General features: G+C 41.8%; 1 protein-coding gene across 3 annotated transcripts in view; it reads right to left on the reverse strand.

The window, feature by feature from the left end:
* Window positions 1-25852, reverse strand: part of efna3b (ephrin-A3b) — a 209876-nt gene that overhangs the window by 29994 nt on the left and 154030 nt on the right. For 2 of the 3 annotated variants that reach the window (XM_062991925.1, XM_062991927.1), the window contains 2 exons: window positions 16347-16412; window positions 3651-3734 (listed from right to left, as the gene is read on the reverse strand). In XM_062991925.1, coding sequence (XP_062847995.1) covers window positions 3651-3734; window positions 16347-16412 — 150 coding nt within the window. The remainder of the gene's footprint in view (window positions 1-3650; window positions 3735-16346; window positions 16413-25852) is intronic. The other variant, XM_062991926.1, reaches the window with a different exon arrangement.

Consider the following 25852-nt stretch of genomic DNA (forward strand, 5'->3'; position numbering starts at 1 on the left):
TCTCGACCACCATGAGCAAGACCAAAGAGCTATCAAAGGACGTCAGGGACAAGATTGTAGACCTGCACAAGGCTGGAATGGGCTACAAGACCATCAGCAAGAAGCTTGGTGAGAAAGAGACCACTGTTGGTGCGATAATTCGAAAATGGAAGAAATACAAGATCACAGTCAAGCACCCTCACTCTGGAGCTCCATGCAAGATCTCACCTGGTGGGGTAAGAATGATTCTGAGAAAGGTGAGGTCAGTTCAGAATTACACGGGAGGAGCTTGTCAATGATCTCAAGGGAGCTGGGAGCAGAGAAATGCTGGATATGACCCCAAGAACACCATCCCCACCGGGCATTTCTTTGCCCCCAAACACGGCGAGTGGAGTTGATGCCAAAGAGCTCAATTTTGGTCTCATCTGACCATATCACATTCTCCCAAGCTTTCTCTGAATCATTCAGGTGTTCATTGGCAAACTTCAGACGGGCCTGTACATGAGCCTTCTTGAGCAAAGGGACTTTGCGGGCACTGCAGGATCTCAATCCATTACGGCGAAGTGTGTTACTAATGGTTTTCTTGGTGACTGTGCTCCCAGCTCCCTTGAGATCATTGACAAGCTCCTCCCGTGTAATTCTGGACTGACCTCACCTTTCTCAGAATCATTCTTACCCCACCAGGTGAGATCTTGCATGGAGCTCCAGAGTGAGGGTGATTGACTGTGATCTTGTATTTCTTCCATTTTCGAATTATCGCACCAACAGTGGTCTCTTTCTCACCAAGCTTCTTGCTGATGGTTTTGTAGGCCATTCCAGCCTTGTGCAGGTCTACAATCTTGTCCCTGACGTCCTTTGATAGCTCTTTGGTCTTGCTCATGGTGGTCGAGAGATTTGAACGGAAGAAACTGATTCTGTGACAGGAGTCTTTTATACAGGGACAGGACAAATTTGTGTGCCTCATGGGCACATAACCGGTCTGTGGGGGTCAGAATTCTTGCTGGTTGGTAGGGGATCAAATACTTATTTCCCTTAATTAAATACAAATTAATTTATAACTTTTATTTAGTGGTTTTTTTCTGGATTTTTTGTTGATATTCTGTCTCTCTCTGTTAAAATAAACCTTCCATAAAAATTATAGACTGTTCAAGTCTTTGTAAGGGGGTAAACTTACATATATATATATATATATATATATATATATATATATATATATATATATATATATATTTATAGCTAACCCACGCCCCCTCCGACACATGGGCAGCATGCCATATGCATCTTGTCACCTACACTTTGACGAGTGCAATGTGAATCAGCACTGTGTACGGAGAGACACACCCTGACAGCACTCTTTTTCCATCTCTGTGCAGGCGCCATCAATCAGCCATCAGAGGTCGTAATTGCATTAGTTATGAGCTTTTTAATATCCCAACCCTATCTGAACAACAGGCCAATCGTTGTCAGCCCAGCCGGCAAGCAGAGCTGAGACTCGATACGATGTATTCGAGATCCCAGCTCTGGTTCCAGCGTGTGTTCCTGAGCGGCATTTATTTGGATTTTTAACGTCATGTTTTACACCCTTCGGTTACATCCACGACAGGAACGGTAGTTGCTCGTTACACAAGATTCATCAGTTCACAAGGTTATATCAAAAACAGTCATGGACAATTTTGTATCTCCAATTCACCTCACTTGCATGTCTTTGGACTGTAAGAGGAAACCAAAGCACTCAGCGTAAACCCACACAAACACGGGGAGAATATACAAACTCCACACAGAAAGGACCCGGACCGCCCCACCTGGAGATCAAACCCAGGACCTTACAAGTGTAGATAATGCAGTGTCAATAACATTGATACATCTGTATTTCCTTTTATGCCATTTAGGAGACACTTTTGTACAAAACAACTTACAATTATGACTCAGTACAGTGCAAGCAATTGAGGTTTAGGGGCCTTGCTCAAGGGCCCAAATAGCAATCTAGTAGGAGAAATATTGAATGTTTTACTCTATGAACTTCACTGATTTTTATTAACATACTTGAAACTCTAATTTGAGGTCTGCAACACAGTATGTTTTTGAAAAAAAAAAAAACAGGCATAGTAGGAGAATGCAGGTACTAGACTGGCCTTCCTGCAGTCAAAACATTGTCTCCCTTTGAAAACATATGATGTATTATGAAGCAATGTACGGTAAAAGAGACCCCCAGACTACTGTCCAAGAATGGGAAATATGGGAATGGGAGTATATTGTTTTCAATTGAAAACAGGTCAAACAGATTTGCTAATCATTTTTATTTATACTTTTTGTAACTTGTTTGGAACAGGACCTGTAAAACCTGTTTAAAATTGTGTTAAATCAATTCCTAACAGACGTACTTGAGCCTTTTATCTCTTACTTTTACTCGTGTGAGTAGTGAGCACTTTATACAATACAATAAATCAATAAGAATATGACAATACAAATCAAGACTCAGATGCTGCTTTTGCATATCTGCCTGCCTCTAACAAATGCAAGCTACTGTAAAAGGGTGTAGGGTCACTCAATCAGGAGCAGTGTGTCGATATAGTAATTGTCATATATTAAAGCTCCCACCCAACCCTTGCATATCATAGCTGTCCAGTAAAAAAAAAAAACCACATATCTTCAATAATGCAACTTTCCAGGAGAAGTTGTGGATGGAAAATGTGGATGGTGCAATTTAGATACAATTCAGCACAGAAATAAAAATATATCTTTATCAGGTCGTCAGTCCGTCGGTTTCATATATGTTTCATAAGTTATCTGGCTAACTCAGAAATCATGCTTTTCAAAATATTTTGATCTAATATTATGCATCAATAAAGCATCCAAACAGAGATACAATTATTTCATAGATCTATTAAGAAAACCTTTTGATATTGTGTTGGGCAGAAACAAGACTGGGAAATATTGTTCTAAATTACTATTTAAAAACCTATAAATACCAGAAACAATCAAGGTTCCAGATAATATCTTTACTTTGTAAATCAAGTTATTAACTGTAGCTACAAAAAATGTTCAATTGTGTTAATAAATACAGTCAGTGTAAATGCTGAGTCCATATAAATATCAGATACAAATGTGTTTAAAAAACTACAAACATCACAAATATAAATCATGTTTACAACCACGCAATTGAATAACCTGAATAAACTGCATAGATGAAACATTGAGAAAGAAGTGAAACTTGTTTGCTGTGTAAACAGAGGGGAAGGAGACGGAGATACGTTTTGATGGACAGGTCTAGCAGTCAATGGAATATCCAGTGCTAATTTTTGTGTGCACATTTAGAATGTTTCAAAACTTCCAACGAATTTTATACTACACAAAAACATGAGCAAACAAAAAGCTTTTAAATGATGATTTTATTTATTGAAGATAAAGATTTATTCAAAATTATAGTACACATGTGAAAAAGTATTTGCCTTCATAAACCCAGCAACCAGTTGTGCCACCCTTGGCTGTAACAACTGCAATCAAACAGCCCAATGTTCTTGCAGAATTGTTTTAATTCAGCTACACTGGAGGGCTTTTTAGTATGAACTGCCAGTTTAAGGTCTTGCCACAGCATCTCAATGAGATTTAAGTAGGAACTTTGACTGTGTGTGTGTGTGTGTGTGTGTGTGTGTGTGTGTGTATTAACTCACCAAAGTCATCGATTTTCATGTTAGGTCTCAGAGTGTAGTCTGGCTCTGTGGGCTCCATCTCATCATCATCATCTGCATCATCTGCTAAAACAGTGAGATCAATTAGAACAAATGAAAACACTATTAACAATTTACATTACGAATTGCATTAAACAGTCCACCTTTTTATTTGGTTGTTACAGTAAGGACTAGGGTTGTTAAAAATTACCTGTTAACAGTAACCAACAAAGAAGTTACTGTTGGATTAATGCTGTCGGTTAAAAAGTCATTTAAATTCATTTAAGCCATCGCTGCATCTGAACACACACAAGGACTCAGACTGCTAATTTGAAGCTGACCTTCAGTGCGTAAGTGCCACTGTCTCTCAGAGAAAGTGTGCTGCCATTCTTAAAAGAAAAATGTATGTGCTTATTTAAATCAGGGAATCTGTGGGTATTGTAATTCTTTTTACAGAAATATATTTGCATTTTGCATCATGTCCCAGTATATATGTCACGTGAGAAGAAAGGACGCAAATGCAGAAGTAAATAAAAATAATAATATTTTATTTAATTATAAGGACAACAGAAAGATAAACAGCAAACGAAAAACAGAACACAAAAAACCCGATCGGAAACTCCGACGGAGCTGCTGGCGCAACTAAATGAAAAATAAACAAAGTGAAACCAAAACAGAAGGAAGCGGGACGCGAACCCCGGTCAGCCGCGTGGCAGCCGGGAGCGTTACCACCGCACTGTAGTGGTGCTGGAAAACGGGAGCGCGAGAACCTCTAATACGCTTAGGAGCGAAGGGAGAGGAGGGGAACTCCGAGGAGCGCTAGACCCAACACCGCGACTAACAATCGCAGTGACCGGTCGGCGCGCCCTGGATCGCGGAGCTGACACACCAATCTGAAACCAGAAAGAAACAAATAAACAAAGTTAGGCAGTTCTAGACTGCGGATTCGAACCGGGGTCTTTAGCACGGCAACCGCTTGCTCAGCGGAGTCGCCACCCAGCGGTTGGAGAATCCAATGTTCAGAATAACTGAAGGCACTGATGCCAGAATACTTTCAGCGCTTTAACACAGCGCTGAGTGAAACCGCTAACGCTAACTGCTAGCGCAAAATGAACTGCAGTTCGAGGACTGCACCGCGTCGCACCACACTATATCTACGAGACCAACAGAACATACCAGTTACCTCAAACCTTGCGGTTTTACTTACCCGAATGGCATACGCCACCAGGGCTACCAGCTAAGGCTACGAACGTGTGGACGACTGCCACCACGGACCGGAAAACAAACAAAGGTGCGACACCCGCTGCTGTGTGGAGCTGGCTTAAGTAGTCAGCCCCACGGCTGCGGGTGATCAGCACTAATTAGGAGGCCTGGTATAAGAGGCCTTTGTTCTCTGAGCTCTGTAATGTCTGCTTCGCTGGGAACCCGGGGCACGTTCACCAGCTACCACAGACCTCGTTATAGAACCCCCTCCTCTAGGGACAGCTCCTGAGGTCCCAAGACCCGCAGCTCGGTTGCGCCGGAACTCGCGGATCAGTTCAGGGTCCAGGATCTGGCGAGCCGGTACCCATGAACGTTCCTCAGGGCCGTAACCTTCCCAATCCACCAAGTATTGGGTGCTACCCTGAACCTTCCTGCTGTCAAGCAACCGGCGGACGGTGAAGGCAGGGGCACCCTGGATGATACGAGGGGCGGGAGGTTGGGGAGGGGGTAAAACTCCCCCGCACATAAATGGTCGGAGATGGGAGACATGAAAGGTTGGATGCACTTTCATACGGGGAGGAAGCTCCAACCTATACGTCACCGGATTAATCCGCTTTACCACCTTGAACGGACCAATGTACTTGGGTGCCAACTTATGTGGGGCACCTCGAACGGGGAGATCCCTCGTTGACACAAGTACTCGTTGGCCTGGCCGGAAGGTAAGAGCCGGCTGCCGCCTGCGGTCAGCTTTGCGCTTCACAGAGCGCTGGGTGGCCACAAGTGCCTGCCTAGCTTTGCGCCAGGCGGCGCGGCAGCGGCGGACATGAAGCTGTACAGACGGGACCGCTACCTGCTGCTCCTGCTCAGGAAAGAGCGGCGGAGGGTACCCGAACTGAGCCTCAAACGGTGACATTCCAATCGCCGAATGATGCAGGGTGTTGTGAGCAAACTCTGCCCATATCAACTTATCCGACCACGTGGTCGGATTCCCTGCCGTCAGGCACCTGAGCATCTTGCTCAGATCCTGGATCAGCCTCTCCGACTGCCCATTCGACTCCGGGTGGTAGCCGGAGGATAAGCTGGCCGTGGCGCCAAGAAGTTGGCAAAAGGCCCGCCAGCACTGGCTTACAAACTGTGGACCCCGATCAGACACAATGTCTGATGGGACCCCATGTGCTCTCACCACATGATTCAGGATGATTTGCGCAGTACCCATGGCGGATGGTAGCTTGGGCAGTGGGATAAAAAGGCAAGATTTGGTAAACCGGTCGACAATTACCAATACCGCCGTGAACCCTCTGGATTTTGGCAAGCCTGTCACAAAGTCCAGAGAAATGTGGGACCACGGTCTAGCAGGTATTGGCAACGGATGAAGGAGGCCCCGCGGGCGCTCTCTGGGTGTCTTGTTCAGAGCACACACAGAGCAAGCACGGACAAAGTCACGTACCTGGTTCTCCATCCCCGGCCACCAAAATCTTCGGCGCAGCAAGACCAGGGACTTAGTCACACCTGGGTGCGCCGAAAATGGGGAAGCATGGGCCCATTCAAAAACCTGACGCCGTACGGATGAAGGTACGTACAGTCTGTCAGGAGGTCCCCCACCGGGGTCGGGTTCAGCCCGGTGGGCATCCCGAATGACCTTCGATATGCCCCATGTGACTGGGGCCGCTATCAGGGTCGAGGGGATCACGGGATCAGGTCCGGTCTCCGGCCTGGTCGGTTCCCACTGTCTAGACAGAGCGTCCGGTTTGACGTTTCTGGACCCCGGTCTATAAGACAGTGTAAAATTGAACCTTCCAAAAAATAAGGACCACCGGGCCTGACGGGAGTTCATCCTCTTGACTTGCTGGATGAATGACAGATTTTTGTGATCCGTCCAGACAAGAAAAGGATGATTGGCCCCCTCGAGCCAGTGTCGCCACTCCTCTAACGCCAACTTAATGGCCAAGAGTTCCCTGTCTCCAACCGGGTAGTTCCGCTCGGCTGGAGTCAGGCGGTGCGAGAAGAAGGCACATGGATGCAGCTTCTTCTCTGGCCCCACTCTTTGGGACAAAACTGCCCCAGCTCCGACCTCGGAGGCATCCACTTCGACAACGAAGGGTTCCTCTGGGTCGGGCAACTGTAAAACGGGAGCAGTTGTCAAGAGTGTTTTTAGCTCGTCAAAAGCTTGTTGGGCCTGCACCGTCCATCGGAACGGACCTTTTCCTGTAAGGTCCGTTAACGGAGAGGCGACTGAGCTAAAGTTCTTAATGAAACGCCGAAAAAAGTTTGCAAAGCCCAAAAACCTTTGCAGTTGGCGTAAAGAACTTGGAGTTGGCCACTTCTCCACAGCTGATACCTTAGCCGAGTCCATGCGCAGGGTGCCCTCGGCCACTACAAACCCCAGGAACGAAACCGTGGGGGAGTGAAAGACTGACTTCTCCAGTTTGACAAACAAATGGTTGTCAAGCAAAAGCTGGAGAACTCGTCGGACATGCCCTATATGCTCGTCGATGGACCGACTAAAGATAAGAATATCGTCTAAGTAAACATAGACGAATTTACCAAGAGTCTCCCGCAAGACCTCATTGATAAATCTCTGGAAGACTGCGGGGGCATTCATTAACCCAAATGGCATCACCCGGTATTCATAGTGGCCAGTGGGCGTAATCTGAGCAGATCCGTCGGAGCAGAACCCGTGCCACCTTGCAGCAAACACGAGTCGCGACACCGCGTTCCCCAGATGAAGATTGATCCGGTGGCCCAGTCGATCTGAGGGTTGTGTCTTTGCAGCCACGAATACCCCAAAACCACCTGGAGGTGAGGAACGTGAGTTACAAGAAAGGTAATCCGTTCCTCGTGGTTTTGCAGACGCAACGTGAGAGGTCTTGTCCGTTGGGTTATCGGGCTGCCCGCTACAGGTCGGCCATCCACCGCATGGACCGACACTGGTGATGCTAGCGGTTGGACCTCAATCCCCAGCCTGTGTACCAGATCGCTGTCAATGAAATTCTCCACCGCACCTGAATCGACACAAACCTGAAGGTTTGTGTTTCCGAGGCCCCAGGACAACCGGGCCTGCAAAAGCAGACCTTGGGCAGGGATGGTAGGTCGGCTCACTCCCGAGTCCCTGACTCGAGAGCGGCCTAGATGTTTTCCGGCCGCCGAGGTCGGGAGAACGAACCCGATGCCGAACGGGCATTGGCACGGGCTGAGCCCAACTGCATGGGTTCGGGATCCAGGGCCGGTGGAGGAGACTTAGGGGGCGCCAGCAAGCGGGTAAACGGGGGGCAGGTACCCCGCTCCCGGTTTCGCTGGCGAAGACGGGTATCGATGGCTGTGGCCAGCGTATAGGAGGCCTTAAGGGTCGTTGGACAGTCCCTGGTGGCCAGCTCATCCTTTATCTTCTCCGATAAGCCACGATGAAAGATGGCGGTGAGAGAGCCCTCATCCCACCCACACTCCGCCGCTAGTGTCCTAAATTCGATTACGTAATCTACGACTGGCCGATTACCTTGGGTTAGCTCAAGTAAGCGTGGGCCTGCCTCACGACCCCCCGAGGGGTGGAAGAAGGTCTCCTTTAAGGCCTCCTTAAAGGCGCTTTCGGATGAGCATTCCGGAGCGTTCTGCTCCCAGAGGGCGGTAGCCCATTCCAAGGCTCGGCCAGTCAATAGAGAAACGATATAGGCAACCCTCGACCGCTCTGTGGGGTAGCGGGAGGGCTGCAACTCGAAGGCTAGCGCGCACTGGAGGAGGAAGCCACGGCACCTCTTGGCCTCTCCCGAATATCTTTCAGGAGGAGGAATGGGGGTGTCGCGGCTTCCACATCCTCCCGAATGGGGTGGGGGGTGTGGGCCGGCTCCTAAAGCTGGAGACTGCTGGCTAAGCGCAGCTACCTGCTGCGCCAATTGGCTAATGGCCACCTCGTGCCTGCCTAACGCCACACCCTGGTGGCGTAATACGTCGATAGGGGGTGGCGTTTCTGCTGCGTCCATGGTTGGTCGCACCTTTCTGTCACGTGGGAAGAAAGGACGCAAATGCAGAAGTAAATAAAAATAATAATATTTTATTTAATTATAAGGACAACAGAAAGATAAACAGCAAACGAAAAACAGAACACAAAAAACCCGATCGGAAACTCCGACGGAGCTGCTGGCGCAACTAAATGAAAAATAAACAAAGTGAAACCAAAACAGAAGGAAGCGGGACGCGAACCCCGGTCAGCCGCGTGGCAGCCGGGAGCGTTACCACCGCACTGTAGTGGTGCTGGAAAACGGGAGCGCGAGAACCTCTAATACGCTTAGGAGCGAAGGGAGAGGAGGGGAACTCCGAGGAGCGCTAGACCCAACACCGCGACTAACAATCGCAGTGACCGGTCGGCGCGCCCTGGATCGCGGAGCTGACACACCAATCTGAAACCAGAAAGAAACAAATAAACAAAGTTAGGCAGTTCTAGACTGCGGATTCGAACCGGGGTCTTTAGCACGGCAACCGCTTGCTCAGCGGAGTCGCCACCCAGCGGTTGGAGAATCCAATGTTCAGAATAACTGAAGGCACTGATGCCAGAATACTTTCAGCGCTTTAACACAGCGCTGAGTGAAACCGCTAACGCTAACTGCTAGCGCAAAATGAACTGCAGTTCGAGGACTGCACCGCGTCGCACCACACTATATCTACGAGACCAACAGAACATACCAGTTACCTCAAACCTTGCGGTTTTACTTACCCGAATGGCATACGCCACCAGGGCTACCAGCTAAGGCTACGAACGTGTGGACGACTGCCACCACGGACCGGAAAACAAACAAAGGTGCGACACCCGCTGCTGTGTGGAGCTGGCTTAAGTAGTCAGCCCCACGGCTGCGGGTGATCAGCACTAATTAGGAGGCCTGGTATAAGAGGCCTTTGTTCTCTGAGCTCTGTAATGTCTGCTTCGCTGGGAACCCGGGGCACGTTCACCAGCTACCACAGACCTCGTTATAGTATATTTGTGTTATTTTCAGTGTATATGTGTCAAAAACAACCCCATTATTTTACATTAGCCTGAAATATATGCAATTCCATGGGACCATGGAACGCATTAACAGGTTTCCCATACATCCTTATGGGAAGAAATACCTTAAAACTCAATGCCTTTTAAACTCAACGTCAGTCCCAGAACCAATTGACGTTGAAGTCCAAGGTACCACTGTACTTAGTTGTTAGAGCTTTGAGTTTGGCTCTGTCTATCATAAAGAACTGAAGGAAATAGTAACCAAGTGGCTGCTCCACTAAATTTAGTCGACAGTCTAGAAGGGGAATGGGTTGTAATGGGTACTGTGACTAACTGTCACTTTAACTGTGTGACAGAAGTCAGTGGCTGTAACTGAAGGATGTTTATGAATCAACCATATGGAAGGCATGACCCAAAATGGATTTTTACTTAATTGCTGCAAGAAAGAAGCAACTATTGAATAAATTAGCACATTATAATTAGGAGGATTTGGAGGAACAAAGTGCCAACAGTGCTCTGGTATATGAGACTAAAACAAACTAAGTTGCAGTATGTTTGATGTTGATCTAACAAGGCATTTGTTATAGTGGAGGTAGCACTGAAATATGAAATGCTTTTCAGCAGCAGAAAAGAGAGCAAAAATAAATTATGGACAGTTCCGATATCATAGATAAGAGCTTCTCTTCTAGCAGAAAGATTAATATAGAAAGGAAATTTGTCTTTCAGGAAGACTCTAAGCACACTGTCAAAGCAACAATAGATTGCTTTATTATGAAGAAATTGTTCTAATGGCCCAGTCAGTGTTCTGATCCTAACCCTATTGGACATCTGTGGTGAGACCATAAGATTACTCTACACTACTGCACCCTGTAGAATTTTGTTTTTAAGAAAAAGGTGGTCTCTCAATTTGTGCCAAATTAACTGCAAAATTTACAAAAAGACTACTGGCCATGATAGCCGTTCAACGTGGTTTAACCAAGTACTAAACAATAGGGTGAATACTTTTGAAAGGTTGATGTATTAGCTCTTGTTTCTAGTCAGATTACTTTAAATACCAAAGCTGAGAGATAAAAACTTCCAAGGCGCCCAGGTGGTGTAGCGGGATATTCTGCTGACGCACCAGTACAGAGTTTCTGAACTCCCGGGTTCGAGGCTCGGTGTTGCCACCGGTCGGCTGGGCGTCATCTGGGGGGCATAATTGGCAGTGCCTGCAGCAGATACGAATTGGCCACCGTATCTGCAGGGTGGGGACCGGACTATATGTGGGTGGGTGGGTCTTCATACACTGTGTAAGGACTTCCTTACAAATCACTGTATGTCTGAGTGTACTCTGTATGGTCAAAAATATGTGGACAGCTGAGCTTATTCCAAGTTCACACTACACGGTTTTCCAAGTCGTCAGGTTGCTGTACAGTTCACACTACACAACTGGATCTCTTGTAATCGGGGGTCTTTCAAGTCGGTGTGTATTTCACACTACACGAATGATCGGCGATAGGGGGTTTCACACTACACGACCTATCACCAACTGGAATAGTAGGCAAGCTTCTCTTGTCTCCCAAACTACGTTTTGTCACGAAAACAAACGCGAGAAGTGACGAGGGGTTTAATGATACCACGTCCAAAATTGCACGTCAACAAGTAGCGAGCGATTAAAGTTTGTGCGCTGATGTGCAGCGTAAAATCAAAGAGAAAATAATAAATGAATCGGAGTGGATTTGGCTATGCGAGCAGCATGGATTGTTCTATAGTGAGTTTAATAAATATTTTTTGCAATGCAGCGTTGGTGTTATGTTTTGTAGAGAACAATAAGGTTAAAAACTTGTGTGTGTGTGTGCTGATGTATTCTGATAAACTATATTATGCCCCGTCCCACCTTTTTACAACACCTCCTCTGTGTTTCCCCTCACACCGTATCTTGCATTCTCATTGGCTGTTCGACATAGCACCTCACTAGTTGTGCGACTCAGATCCAGATATTTGACAAGCTAGAAATCTCTCTCCAGTTGGTGAGCTGCTTGGATCGAGTTGTTGAGTAGTTCACACATAGCGATTGAGAGCCGAGTTTTGATCGCCGAGCAAACGCCGAGTTGCTCCCGAGCCAGCAAATCTAGCGCTGACCAGCGAGCAAAAATCAGGGCAAAATTGTGTAGTGTGAACTAGGCATTACTGGACACCCAGACCATAAGACATTCCAAAACCATTAACATTAAAATGAAGTTGCCCCCTTGTAACCAAAACAGCCTAGTCTGTGAAGACTATATAAAATCATTTATGAGGCCATGCACTGATGTTGGATGTAAAGACCTGGCCCATGACTGACAATTCATCTCAAAGGTGTTCAGTGGGTTTGACGTCACTGCTCTTTGCAGGCCACTGGAGTTCCTTTAAACCAAATGCATAACACCAAGAATTTTGGACCTTGTTCTGTGTAAAAGGGCACAGTCATGTCGAACCTAATGAAGTTGGAAGCATCTAATTTAGCAACTGATGTGGCGGAAACACTAAAACTTAATAATTAAAGGTGTCCAGATGTTTTTTGACCATACTGTTTATTAGTGATACAGTACAGAGCAGAGTCGGGCTTTGGGCAGCAGTGTGCTCATATGAACTCATGTGTTCAGGCTTGACTGAGCAATCACATCAGACTCGTTCTGACATGAGAACTCAGCGACACAAAGAGCGGGAGCAGGGGTTAACATATTACACAAACACACACACACACACACACACAAACATGCATACACATATACAGACATAGGGGTGTGTAGGTCAGGGGGTGTTAATGCATTATTATTGACAGAAAGGAAAAAGAGAGAGGGGTAGTATTATAAAGACAAGGAGAAAGGGAGGTGAAAGAGCCAACAAACTGTCCACAAATCTGGGTGAATCCAGGAGGAAAGTGAAAGGTAATGAGAGAGCGAGTGAGAGAGAGAGAATGTAAGAGAGGCAGTCACTGTTCATGTAATCAGAGTGTAAAATGAGATCTGACAGTGGGAAAACGTTATCAGAAAGGATACAGTGCAGTCAGCTGGCAGCATATCGCAAACCGACTATCACTAATGTAAGATAGGGAATGGTAACTGGTCTGTATGTGTGTGTGTGCGCAGTTTTTTGATCCTACAGTAAATATCCATGACAAGGACTGATGACTAGAGCAGTTGTTCAACCAATAGATGGATGGATAGAGGGCTAGACATGAAGAGATTGATGGAGTTTTAATGGAGTTTTGATGGAGGTGATGCATGAGTGGATGGATGGAGAGATGAAAAGAGGAATAGTGGATTGTTGAAAGAATGCTTCACAGAAAAGATGGGTGGGAAGATGGATGAAGTCAAATGTTGACATTCAATTATGAGAAAAACGTCCTGGGATTTCAATAATTTCTGCAACAGTTCGTTTTCCGTGGCTGAATAACTGAAACTGAGTGATGGACTGATTTTTTTGTTTTGATCTGCTTTGTCAAAATATACATACAACATACAACCCCAAATCAGAAAAAGTTGGGACAGTATGAAAAATGCAAATAAAATAAAAATGCAGTGTTCCTTTCATTTACTTTGACTTTTATTTGATTGCAGACAGGATGAACCTGAGATATTTCATGTTTTGTCTGGTCAACTTTATTTAATTTGTTAATATATCTCCATTCCTGCATTTCAGGCCTGCAACACATTCCAAAAAAAGTTAGGTTAGCTAGTAATGATGTGATGTCAACAGGTGATTGTAATCATGGTTTGGTACAAAAGCAGCATCTAGGAAAGGCTGAGTCTTTGATGAGCAAAGAGGATCTTCAGTTTGTCCACAAATGTGTGAGCAAATTATTGAAATGAACCTCCAAGAAAGATTGAAGGGATTTGCATATTTCTCCCTCTATAGTGCATAATATCATTAAACGATTCAAGGAATCGGGAGGAATTTCAGTGTGTAAAGGGCAAGGGCGCAAGATTAAGCTGAACGCCTGTGATCTTCTATCCCTCAGACGGCACTGCATCAAGAACCGCCACTCAACAATAGCTGATATAACCACATGGGTGAGGGATTACTTTGGCAAACCTTTGTCAAGCACTACAATACAGAGTTACATGCACAAATGCCACTTAAAACTTTACTGTGCAAAAAAGAAGCCTTATGTTAACCATGTCCGGAAGCGGCGTCAACTTCTCTGAGCTCTGAGGCATCTAGGATGGACCATCACACAGTGGAAATGTGTATTGTGGTCAGATGAATCAGCATTGCAGGTTTTTTTTTGGAAAAAATGGACGCCGCATGCTCTGGATCAAAGATGATAAGGACCATCCAGACTGTTATCAGTAACAAGTCCAAAAAGTCAGGGTCTGTCATGGAATGGAGTGCCCTTGGCAAAGATCATTTACACTTCTGTGATGGCAGCATTACTGCAGAAAAGTACATTGAGATCTTAGAGTCATCTTTTCCTGGGACGTCCATGCATTTTTCAACAAGACAATGCAAAACCACATGCTGCACACATTACAAAGGCATGGCTGTAGAAGAAGAGCGTACGAGTACTGGACTTACTCTTCAAACTGTTTGGTGAATGCCCTTTCCTGTTCCAGCATGACTGTGTCTCTGCATGTAAAGCAAGCTCCCTAACGACATGGTTTAATGGCTTGGTGTGGAGGAATTTTACTGTCTCTATTGACTTAATATGCACAACATCATTGTGAAAATCTTGTGGAAAGTCTTTCCAGAAGAGTTTTAACTGTAAGGTTGGCAACTTCCTTTATTGCCAGTGGTTTTAGAACAAGTGCATGGTCAGGTATCTTTATACTTAAAAAAAATATACACAGTAAGGGTATAAGGAAGAGAAATTGAAATAGAGACATGAATAAAGATATATACACATGCAAACATTAATAGATGAATGAGAAGATTAATAAATGCAGGGGAATTTATAGAGACTTTTGTAAGTCCAATGCATGGGTTTTAGGGATAAACTGATATAAATACATACATATGGATGATCAGATGATCAAATTAAGAGGGACTGATTTTTTTAAATAAGTGATGGATAAATGACATGATAGGCAGAGAGAAAAATAAATGTAAACATATTTGTATGATGCAGTGGGTGGATGGATTTATGGATTAATAGGAAAGTAGGACAGTGAATGAATAGAAGAAACAATAGCTACATAGATGGACAGAAGGGATAGAAAGATAAAATGTAAAAAAATCTTTAGTGTATAAACTGATGGTGGAAGGCAGGACTGGATAAAGGGATGTGGAGGTCCCTAAGTCAAGGTGAAGTATGAGTAAGAGAATGATTAAATGATGGATGGATACATACTAGGAAGGACAGGTGTTAAAAGAAATCCAAGATGGCACCAAGTATGGCTGCTGTGTTGCGGGCTCCCTCCAGTTTTTGTAGTTTTTTACTAATTTTATATATAAATACATTTGACCTGACTTGACTTGATACACATAACTCATTATGTACAATATCTGCACATCTGGACACTATAAAATTATTATAATTTTAAATTGAAACGTTATATGCCGGAATAATACTTGAAACATTCACATTAACGGACTCACAGTAGATTATACTTTAATGCTGTATATTTGTACATTCATAGCTTTACATGTATATATTGAACAGATGGTGCTAGTTTTATGTAAGATTTATGTAAGCAAATGTGTGTTTTGTATTTAATGTGGGTTAAAACTGTGAGGGACTATGCACCCAAGATTTTCACTCACCATTCACACTGACAATAAAAGTGAAATGAAATAGATAGGATAATTTACAGAAGGCTTGTAGGAAGCATCAGTGGGATGGTGTATAAATACATGGCTGGAAGGATGAATGGGTAAATAATTTATTAATTGAGGTAAAAGTGATGGAGAGATATGTGGACAAATGAATGCAAAGGAATGGAAAGGTAGACAAAGGGGAGAAAAGAATGGGTGGAAAGAAAGGTGAAGACTTGATACAATAAATTTGCATAATGAAGGGATGTATAGATCAATAAAAAGATGGATAGAAGAATATCTGATTGGTATTGTATGTATACATGGATAAAAAAAATGTGTTAAGATGGAAGTAAGGATGTCTGATTAAGCGGTGCATGGCTAGATGAATGGATAATTTCGAAAAATGAATAAATAAATAAACAAATAAAGAAAGGATTGAATGATATATGGAGGAAAGGATTTCTAAATATGTGATGTATGGATGAATGGATGGATTGCTAGGTAATTGGACCAATGGATAAATGAGTAAACAAATGAATGAAATATGAAAGGATAGAATAATAGATGGAAGGTAGGACATCTGAATGGGTCTAGTTGAGTAAATAAATAAATAATTCAAATTAATTTAGGAAGGATGAATGGGTGATGCATGGGCAAAAGAAAGGAAAGATAAATGGATGAATTGATTAATGGATGGATAGATGGATTGACAGATGACTGGGTAAATGGATTAATAAATGAATTCTTTATGCAAGGAAGGATAGATGTAAGATAGATGTAAGAAAGATGAAGCAGCAGAGCATTACCTGTTGAACAGCAGACGTACACCCTCAGTCTCAGGCAGCTGCGGCCATGGTGATGAGTAGGCGTGGCTAAAACAAAGCAGGACCAAAACAAATCAGTAATTGACATCAGCAAACCCTTACTACAGTTAAAGTCAATGTCACATGTATTTTATGACTTGGGATTTTAATTATTTCTAGAACAGTTTTTAAACTGGACAACTGGAACAAATCTATCTTGAAAATATGACACAATGTACTGGGTCATTTTTATACATACAGCACATCTTATTTTGGTTCCTAGCTCTTTTCACCTAGATAATGAACACCCAAAATTTCATTTTAAAAGCTTAATTTAGCATTTCCATTTAGTGTGTCTTGATGTGACTCTGGTAATTAAGCTTTTAAATGTGTGGGGGGTAAGCACATGGTGATGCAAAGCTTGCTTGACTGTGGACAAAAACTGGTGTTTCAGGAGGCTCTAGTTCACGTGTCAAAGACGTATGATTGTCTTAAAATACACTGTAAAATCGTACATAAACTACATCTCCCACAATGCATGCCGATTTTGTGACCGTAAAGTGACCGCATCCCACCACTAGATGGCAATGTTTCCACATCAGCGTTTAACTGAGGCGGTTTTCCAACAAGTGATGTTGAGAAATATTTACAAATAATCCCAAAATGTGCAAGAAGAGAAAATTGAAGCAGAAGGAAGAGAATTTAATGAAAGATGGGAAAGTGAATACAAGTTTGTGCTTCAGGGAAGAGAAACCGGTACGTCTCTTGTGTTATGAGGCCGTGTCTGTGGTAAAGGAGTACAATATAAATGTAGAAATACATTATAAATATACAGTATAAATTTGACATTTTGACACCAAATACAGAATTTAGCCTCCAGGAACAACAAAAAAATTGTCCCAGACTTGAAAGGCAGACTGCAATCACAGCAGGATACGTTACAATCGACCCTTTGAGGGCCACCGTAATGCAGATGTGGCCCTTAGTGAAAATGAGTTTGACACCCCTGCTCTAGTTTCAAATTTTTTGTTGTTTTTAAATGACATCTGACACAATTCTTCTTAATAATACAAGATAGATCAAGCATGACAGGGAGCACAGAGAATAATCTCATCTGAAGATAAGGTCATCTAAAGATCACCTATATATGAAAAAAATTGGACAGTAACAGAGATAAGTATACAGCATATTCCCTCAGTATTTCAATATTTTGTCACAAAAGTATTTAGAAAACATACAGTATGTGGAATATATTTATAACATACAGTATGTGGTATATATTTATAACATACAGTATGTGGAATATATTTATAACATACAGTATGTGGTATATATTTATAACATCAGAGTCAGAGTCAGAGAGTCAGAGAGGTTTTATTGTCATTTCAGCTACATACAAGTACATATTGAAACGAAACAGCGTTCCTCTAGGATCACGGTGTAACACGGTACAAAAAGTGCAAGACAATACAAAACAGTGCAAATACAACAATAATACAAAAAATCCTATAATAAATAACTACAAAAGATATTCCTTATTATCCCTAATCTAAACAAGTAATTAGAACACAGGACTAAAGACAAGTGTTAATACATGATGGTGAATAGATGGTACAATGGTTCCTGAGGTAGTGACATGTTGTACATTAGCAGCGTAAAATTGGCAATGCAGATAAGGTGCCTAAAAAGTAAATATGGTGCAAAATACAAGTAAGGTGCAGAAATTATTGTGCATTTCCAGGAGGTGTGCAAAAATGCAAGTAACATAGTCAAAAATGCAAGTAACAGTCAATACAGTTCAGTGTGTGGCAGCAGAAAATGTCCGGAGGAAATTGTTACAGTACTGAGTTTAGGAGTCTGATTGCTTGTGGGATAAAACTGTTACACAGTCTGGTTGTGTTAGTCCGGATGCTGCGGTATCGTCTCCCAGACGGGAGCAGAGTAAAAAGTCCATGTGATGGATGGGTTGGATCGTCCACAATGCTGAGAGCTTTGCGGATGCAGCGGGTGTTAAAAATGTCCGTGAGAGATGGAAGAGCGACCCCGATGATCTTTTCAGCTGTCCTCACTACTCGCTGGAGAGTCTTACGGTCCGACGCAGTACAATTTCCGAACCAGACAGTGATGCAGCCGCTCAGGATGCTCTCGATTGTTCCTCTGTAGAACGTGGTGAGAATGGGGGGTGGCAGATGAGCTTTCCTCAGTCTTCTCAAAAAGTAGAGACGCTGCTGGGCTTTCTTGGTGATGGAACTGGTGTTAAGGGTCCAGGTGAGATTCTCCTCCAGATGAACACCGAGAAATTTGGTGCTCTTGACGATCTCAACAGATGAGCCGTCGATGTGCAGTGGGGAGTGGTCCCTTAGTGTCTTTCTAAAGTCAATGACCATCTCTTTGGTTTTATCCACGTTCAGAGACAGGTTGTTGACTTGGCACCAGTCCGTTAGATGTTGTACCTCCTCTCTGTACGCTGACTCATCGTTGTTGCTGATGAGTCCCACCACAGTTGTGTCGTCTGCAAACTTAACGATGGAATTCGTGCTGTGCATCGCTGTACAGTCGTGCGTAAGCAGAGTAAACAGCAGTGGACTGAGCACACAGCCTTGGGGAGCGCCGGTGCTCAGTGTGGTGGTGCTGGAGGTGGTCTTACCGATCCGGACGGACTGAGGTCTCTCAGTCAAGAAGTCCAGGATCCAGTTGCAGAGAGAGGTGTTCAGGCCCAGCGTGCTCAGCTTTCCAATTAGATGCTGAGGAATGATGGTGTTGAATGCTGAGCTAAAGTCTATGAACAGCATCCTGACGTAAGTGTTCTTTCTGTCCAGGTGTGTAGAAGCCAGGTGAAGTGTAGTGGATATGGCGTCGTCCGTTGAGCGGTTAGGACGGTACGCAAACTGCAGTGGGTCCATGGTGGGAGGCAGTAGTGTCTTAATATGCCTCATGACTAGTTTCTCGAAGCACTTCGTGATGATAGGCGTGAGTGCTACGGGACGATAGTCATTGAAGCATGACACAGATGACTTCTTTGGCACGGGTACGATGGTGGTCGTCTTGAGGCACGTTGGAACGATGGCGCTGCTCAGGGAGATGTTGAAGATGTCAGTGAATACATCTGCCAGCTGGTCTGCACATCCTTTGAGCACTCGGCCAGGAATGTTGTCTGGTCCAGAAGCCTTCCGTGGGTTGACTCTGTGCAGAGTTCTCCTCACGTCCGCTGTGGAGAGACGAAGCACCTGGTCGTCACAAGGTGGGATCGTCTTCCTCGCCAACATGTTGTTCTGCGCCTCGAACCGAGCGTAGAAGTCATTCAGCGCATCTGGAAGGGAGGCATCACTGTCACAGACGGGTGGAGTCGTCCTGTAGTTGGTGATGGCCTGGATGCCCTGCCACAAGCGCCGTGTGTCACCGCTGTTCTGGAAGTGGCTGTGGATGTTCTGGCCGTGTGCGCGCTTTGCTTCTCGGATCGCCCGGGACAGTCTGGCTCTCGCTGTTCTCAGAGCCGGCTGGTCACCTGCTTTAAAAGCGGAGTCTCGGGCCCTCAGCAGTGCACGCACCTCTGGAGTCATCCACGGCTTCTGGTTGGGTCTGGAAGTGATGGTTCTAGTGGTAGTGACGTCCTCAATGCATTTGCTGATGTAGCAGGTCACTGAAGTCGTGTACTCCTCTAGATCAGTGTAATCGCCGTATGTTGCAGCCTCCCTAAACATGTCCCAGTCAGTGCACTCAAAACAGTCCTGAAGAGCAGAGATGGATCCTTCTGGCCAGGTTTTCACCTGTTTCTGTACAGGTCTGGAGCGCTTGACGAGTGCTCTGTATGCTGGAATTAGCATTACAGAGATGTGGTCTGAGTATCCGAGGTGGGGGCGGGGCTCCGCCCGGTACGCACCGGCAATGTTCGTGTAAACATTATCCAGCGTGTTCGCTCCTCTCGTAGCAAAGTCCACATGCCGATGGAATTTAGGGAGAACAGACTTGAGACTTGCATGATTAAAATCCCCAGCGATAATAAACAGTCCGTCTGGATGAATGGTCTGTAGTTCGCTGATGGCTCTGTAGAGTTCGCTTAATGCTTCCTTCGCGTTCGCGCTGGGTGGGAGATACACCGCGACAATAAGCACACTGGTGAATTCCCGTGGTAAATAAAAAGGTCTGCATCTAACAATAGCAAATTCCACCATCGGAGAACAGTACGCCACAACAAGCACAGAGTCCTTGCACCATTCGGTGTTAATGTAAACACAAACGCCTCCTCCTCGTGTTTTACCGGACTGAGCTGCATTTCTATCGGCGCGATACGATGCTAGCCCGTCTAGCTGAATGGCACTGTCTGGAATGTTGTCGCTAAGCCATGTTTCAGTGAAAATTAAAACACAACAGTCTCTGTACTCACATTGGGTAGTTCGCTGAAGTCTGATACAGTCCAGTTTATTCTCCAGAGAGCATGCATTTGCGAGGAATAACGATGGTATGTGGAATATATTTATAACCTACAGTATGTGGAATATATTTATAACATACAGTATGTGGTATATATTTATAACATACAGTATGTGGAATATATTTATAACATACAGTATGTGGTATATATTTATAACATACAGTATGTGGAATATATTTATAACATACAGTATGTGGTATATATTTATAACATACAGTATGTGGTATATATTTATAACATACAGTATGTGGTATATATTTATAACATACAGTATGTGGTATATATTTATAACATACAGTATGTGGTATATATTTATAACATACAGTATGTGGTATATATTTATAACATACAGTATGTGGAATATATTTATAACATACAGTATGTGGTATATATTTATAACATACAGTATGTGGTATATATTTATAACATACAGTATGTGGAATATATTTATAACATACAGTATGTGGTATATATTTATAACATACAGTATGTGGAATATATTTATAACATACAGTATGTGGTATATATTTATAACATACAGTATGTGGAATATATTTATAACATACAGTATGTGGTATATATTTATAACATACAGTATGTGGTATATATTTATAACATACAGTATGTGGTATATATTTATAACATACAGTATGTGGTATATATTTAACATACATTATGTGGAATATATTTATAACATACAGTATGTGGTATATATTTATAACATACAGTATGTGGTATATATTTATAACATACAGTATGTGGAATATATTTATAACATACAGTATGTGGTATATATTTATAACATACAGTATGTGGTATATATTTATAACATACAGTATGTGGTATATATTTATAACATACAGTATGTGGTATATATTTATAACATACAGTATGTAGTATATATTTATAACATACAGTATGTGGAATATATTTATAACATACAGTATGTGGTATATATTTATAACATACAGTATGTGGTATATATTTATAACATACAGTATGTGGTATATATTTATAACATACAGTATGTGGTATATATTTAACATACATTATGTGGAATATATTTATAACATACAGTATGTGGTATATATTTATAACATACAGTATGTGGTATATATTTATAACACAGTATGTGGTATATATTTATAACATACAGTATGTGGTATATATTTATAACATACAGTATGTGGTATATATTTATAACATACAGTATGTGGTATATATTTATAACCTACAGTATGTGGTATATATTTATAACCTACAGTATGTGGTATATATTTATAACCTACAGTATGTGGTATATATTTATAACATACAGTATGTGGTATATATTTATAACATACAGTATGTGGTATATATTTATAACATACAGTATGTGGTATATATTTATAACGTACATTATGTGGTATATATTTATAACATACAGTATGTGGTACATAATAATAACATACATTATGTGGAATATATTTATAACATACAGTATGTAGTATATATTTATAACATACAGTATGTGGTATATATTTATAACATACAGTATGTGGTATATATTTATAACATACAGTATGTGGTATATATTTATAACATACATTATGTGGTATATATTTATAATATACAGTATGTGGTATATATTTATAACATACAGTATGTGGTATATATTTATAACATACAGTATGTGGTATATATTTATAACATACAGTATGTGGTATATATTTATAACATACAGTATGTGGAATATATTTTTAACCTTTGTCACATTTTTTTTTTTAGAAAACCCCCAATACACTTTGAAAAGATATTATACATTTATCCTTTTTTAGACATTTATGTTCCAATAATTTAATTTAAAAAAATGAAAAGATTCAGAAATCAGTGTAATCCCAAGACTGCCATAATGTGCTTCACATGTGTATATGAAGTCTTCACATTAGCTATACTATCACAATGCTGTACACTCCAATGCATATGCAAAATGATTGGAAAAAAGGTCATGTGTTCATGCACTATCATTTAGTAATATGAAGTAAAATCATTAGCCGTCATCAGGCCATCAATCTGACAGAAACAAGAAGTTACTTCACATATGACGCTTTTATTGTTAGGTCCATAACGTTGTATTGATCCAGTGCTGATGGACAGGCATTAGAGTAGAGAAATGTTTAGCGCACACTTTCATTCAGAATGAAATAAGACAGACATTTTCAGATTAGACAGTAAAAAATTTTCCTGATGAATAGATGTGACAATTTGGTAGCATAAAACGCAAGGTAAATCATAGCGTTAGCTAGCTAATCAAATTTAAGGAGCTGGCACTCTGTATAAATTAAGATAGATAAAGCATGACAGGGTGCACAGAGCATAATTTCATCTGAAGATCACCTATACATGATGAAAACTGGGCAGTAAGGAAGGTAAGTATACAGAACATTCCCTCAGCATTCAACATGAAGTTTTGTATTTAGTTTTAGTAACATTTTGAATCAATAGTATTTATAGTACACTTTTTTCTTATTATTTTGTATAACCCCTATATATGCTAGTAGGTATGTTATGGAAATTTTAGCAAAAACATAGAAAAATAACCTTAAATTAAAGGTATTTGCTCCTCACACAATATCTTCTATTTTTGCTATTTGTCACTTTCAAATGCTTTAGATCATCCAACTTGTAATATTTATTAGGATTTTAAAATCATGTTTTACACTTTGGTTACATTCATGACAGAAACGGCAGATACTCATTACACAAGATTCATCAATTCACAAGTTTTAATGTCATACACATTCATGGACAATTTAGTATCTCCAATTCACCTCACTTGCATGTCTTTGGACTGTGGGAGAAAACTGGAGCACCCAGAGTAAACCCACGCAGACACGGGGAGAACATGCAAACTCCACTCAGAAAGGACCTGGACCGCCCCACCTGGGGATCAAAGCCAGGCCCTTCTTGCTGTGAAGTGACAGTGCTACCCACTTAGCCACCGTGCCACCCCTGGTAAGTATACAGAACATTCCCTAACAATAGTACTTATAATACACTTTCTTTATCATTTTGTATACTTCCCTCCAAAAACTGCTAGTAAATGTTATGGAAATATTAGCAAAAATATAGAAAAATAACTTTAAATGAAAGTTATTTGCTCCTCACACCATCACTTCTATTTTTGCTACTTTGTCACTTTTAAATGCTTTAGATCATCCAATTTATTGTAACATAAGATAACATAAGACAACACAAGTAAACACAAAATGCAGCTTTTAAATAATTACTCCATTTATTGATGATAAAGACTTATTTGAAACCTATTTTACCCATGAAAAAAAGTTATCCCCCCAGACCTAATAACTTTCATACACAATCAAACTAGGGCTGTCACACGATAAACATTTTTATTCGAGATTAATCACGATTAAAGAAACAAACTAATCACGATTAATCGACTGCAAAAATAACTAAGCAAAATTTGAAGTTATGCACATTTTTATTGCAAGAAAATGTTTACGTAAAAAATTAATAAAATGATACAATTATTAAATCTAAATTATTTTTAGAAAGCCAACCAGTGCCCATAGAACTGCTAACAGCTACCCCTCTTTCAGCCAGTTATTTAAAATGACAAGTCTGGTCACATTACCTGGCAAAATTTAGAATCTTTTCCTGTTCGTAACCCTGCCACTGGAAACAGGAGCTCAGGGTACTAATATAAACCATTTCTAGATGCAACACCTATAACGTCATGTCGACCCACAGCGTTAACTATGTTAAAGCATTTATACAGTCTATTGCGGTCCATTTAACACCAGTGTTTGTAATGTTCCCACTACGTGTACAGTCCATGAGCTTTCCATCCAAATTCCTCTGAAATAAAGTTGTCTGAGCTCATTTTGCCTGTAACACGTATCCATGCGCACAGATGCCTGACAAGACAAAGGCGTGCTTTGACCAAAAATTATATTAAAGCATCAATTAATAACTGTAATTTTGTCTACTGATGATTTCTCACACTTTTTAAAAACAAAATTATTCGAAACACCCTACATTTCGCAATATGTAGCAGCAGCAGCAGCTCGAGTAATTTGTAACTCACAACCACAAACTGGAAAAAGACCCGTGTTATCACTATACTGTATAAACACAATGTTGCTGTGTTAAAGCAGCACAAATTAGTGACGCATGTTCAAAGTGGCTCAAACATAGCCCAATACAACATCGTTTGATTAAAAGTTTTATTCTCCATTAATTTTTTTAATTGTGAGTAAAATTTTAATGCGCTAACGCAATTAATGATAGCCCTAAATCAAACGTTTGCAAAAACTGGCAACAAGACTAACATCCCTGTGCAGGTTTTTTCCAGTTTTTTTTCCAAGGCATTTTTTTTTAGATGTTATTTTGATTATTTAACATAAAATGCCCCTTTAAGGTCTTGCCACAGCATCTCAATGAATCTCAAGTCAGTACTTTGACTCGGCCACACCAAAACCTTAATTATGTTTCTTTTGAGCCATTGAGAGGTGGATTTGTTTGTATGCTTCGAATCATTGTCCTGTGTGTTTGAGCTGTGGGTCATGAACAAAGGGGTGGACATTCTACTTCAGAATTTTCTTAATTCATAAGTAACATAAATTAATTTATTAACAGTCAAATTCATGATGACAACTATCACATTTAAAATGAATCTGCAGGCTAGAGATGCACAATTAAGAGTGTTGCCTTACTGTTCCTCCAAAATACAGCAATAGATCGGATGCTCTGTCTACGTAAATTTGGATATTTCCCGCTTTATTAAATAAAAATAAAAAAACAACAACAGAATGCTTGAGTTTAGAGGCATCCACAAGTGCGTCTGTTTTACACAAGCATTTTACACAGCAAAGAGACAGATGGGTAGGAAGGTGAAGGTTGGAGAATTGGAACGTTGAATGTGGGCTGATATGATGGAGAGAATAAGGGTTGACATACTATGTGTACAAGAGAAGGATGGGTGGGGCTGGTACAGGGGGTAAGGACAGAAGCACTGAAAAGCACAAGCTACGATTTTATTTTTACCAATAAGTACAATGTAAAAAAATAATAAATG

Source organism: Trichomycterus rosablanca, chromosome 3 (genome assembly GCF_030014385.1).
Source record: "Trichomycterus rosablanca isolate fTriRos1 chromosome 3, fTriRos1.hap1, whole genome shotgun sequence".
In the NCBI taxonomy this organism is placed as follows: Eukaryota; Metazoa; Chordata; class Actinopteri; order Siluriformes; family Trichomycteridae; genus Trichomycterus; species Trichomycterus rosablanca.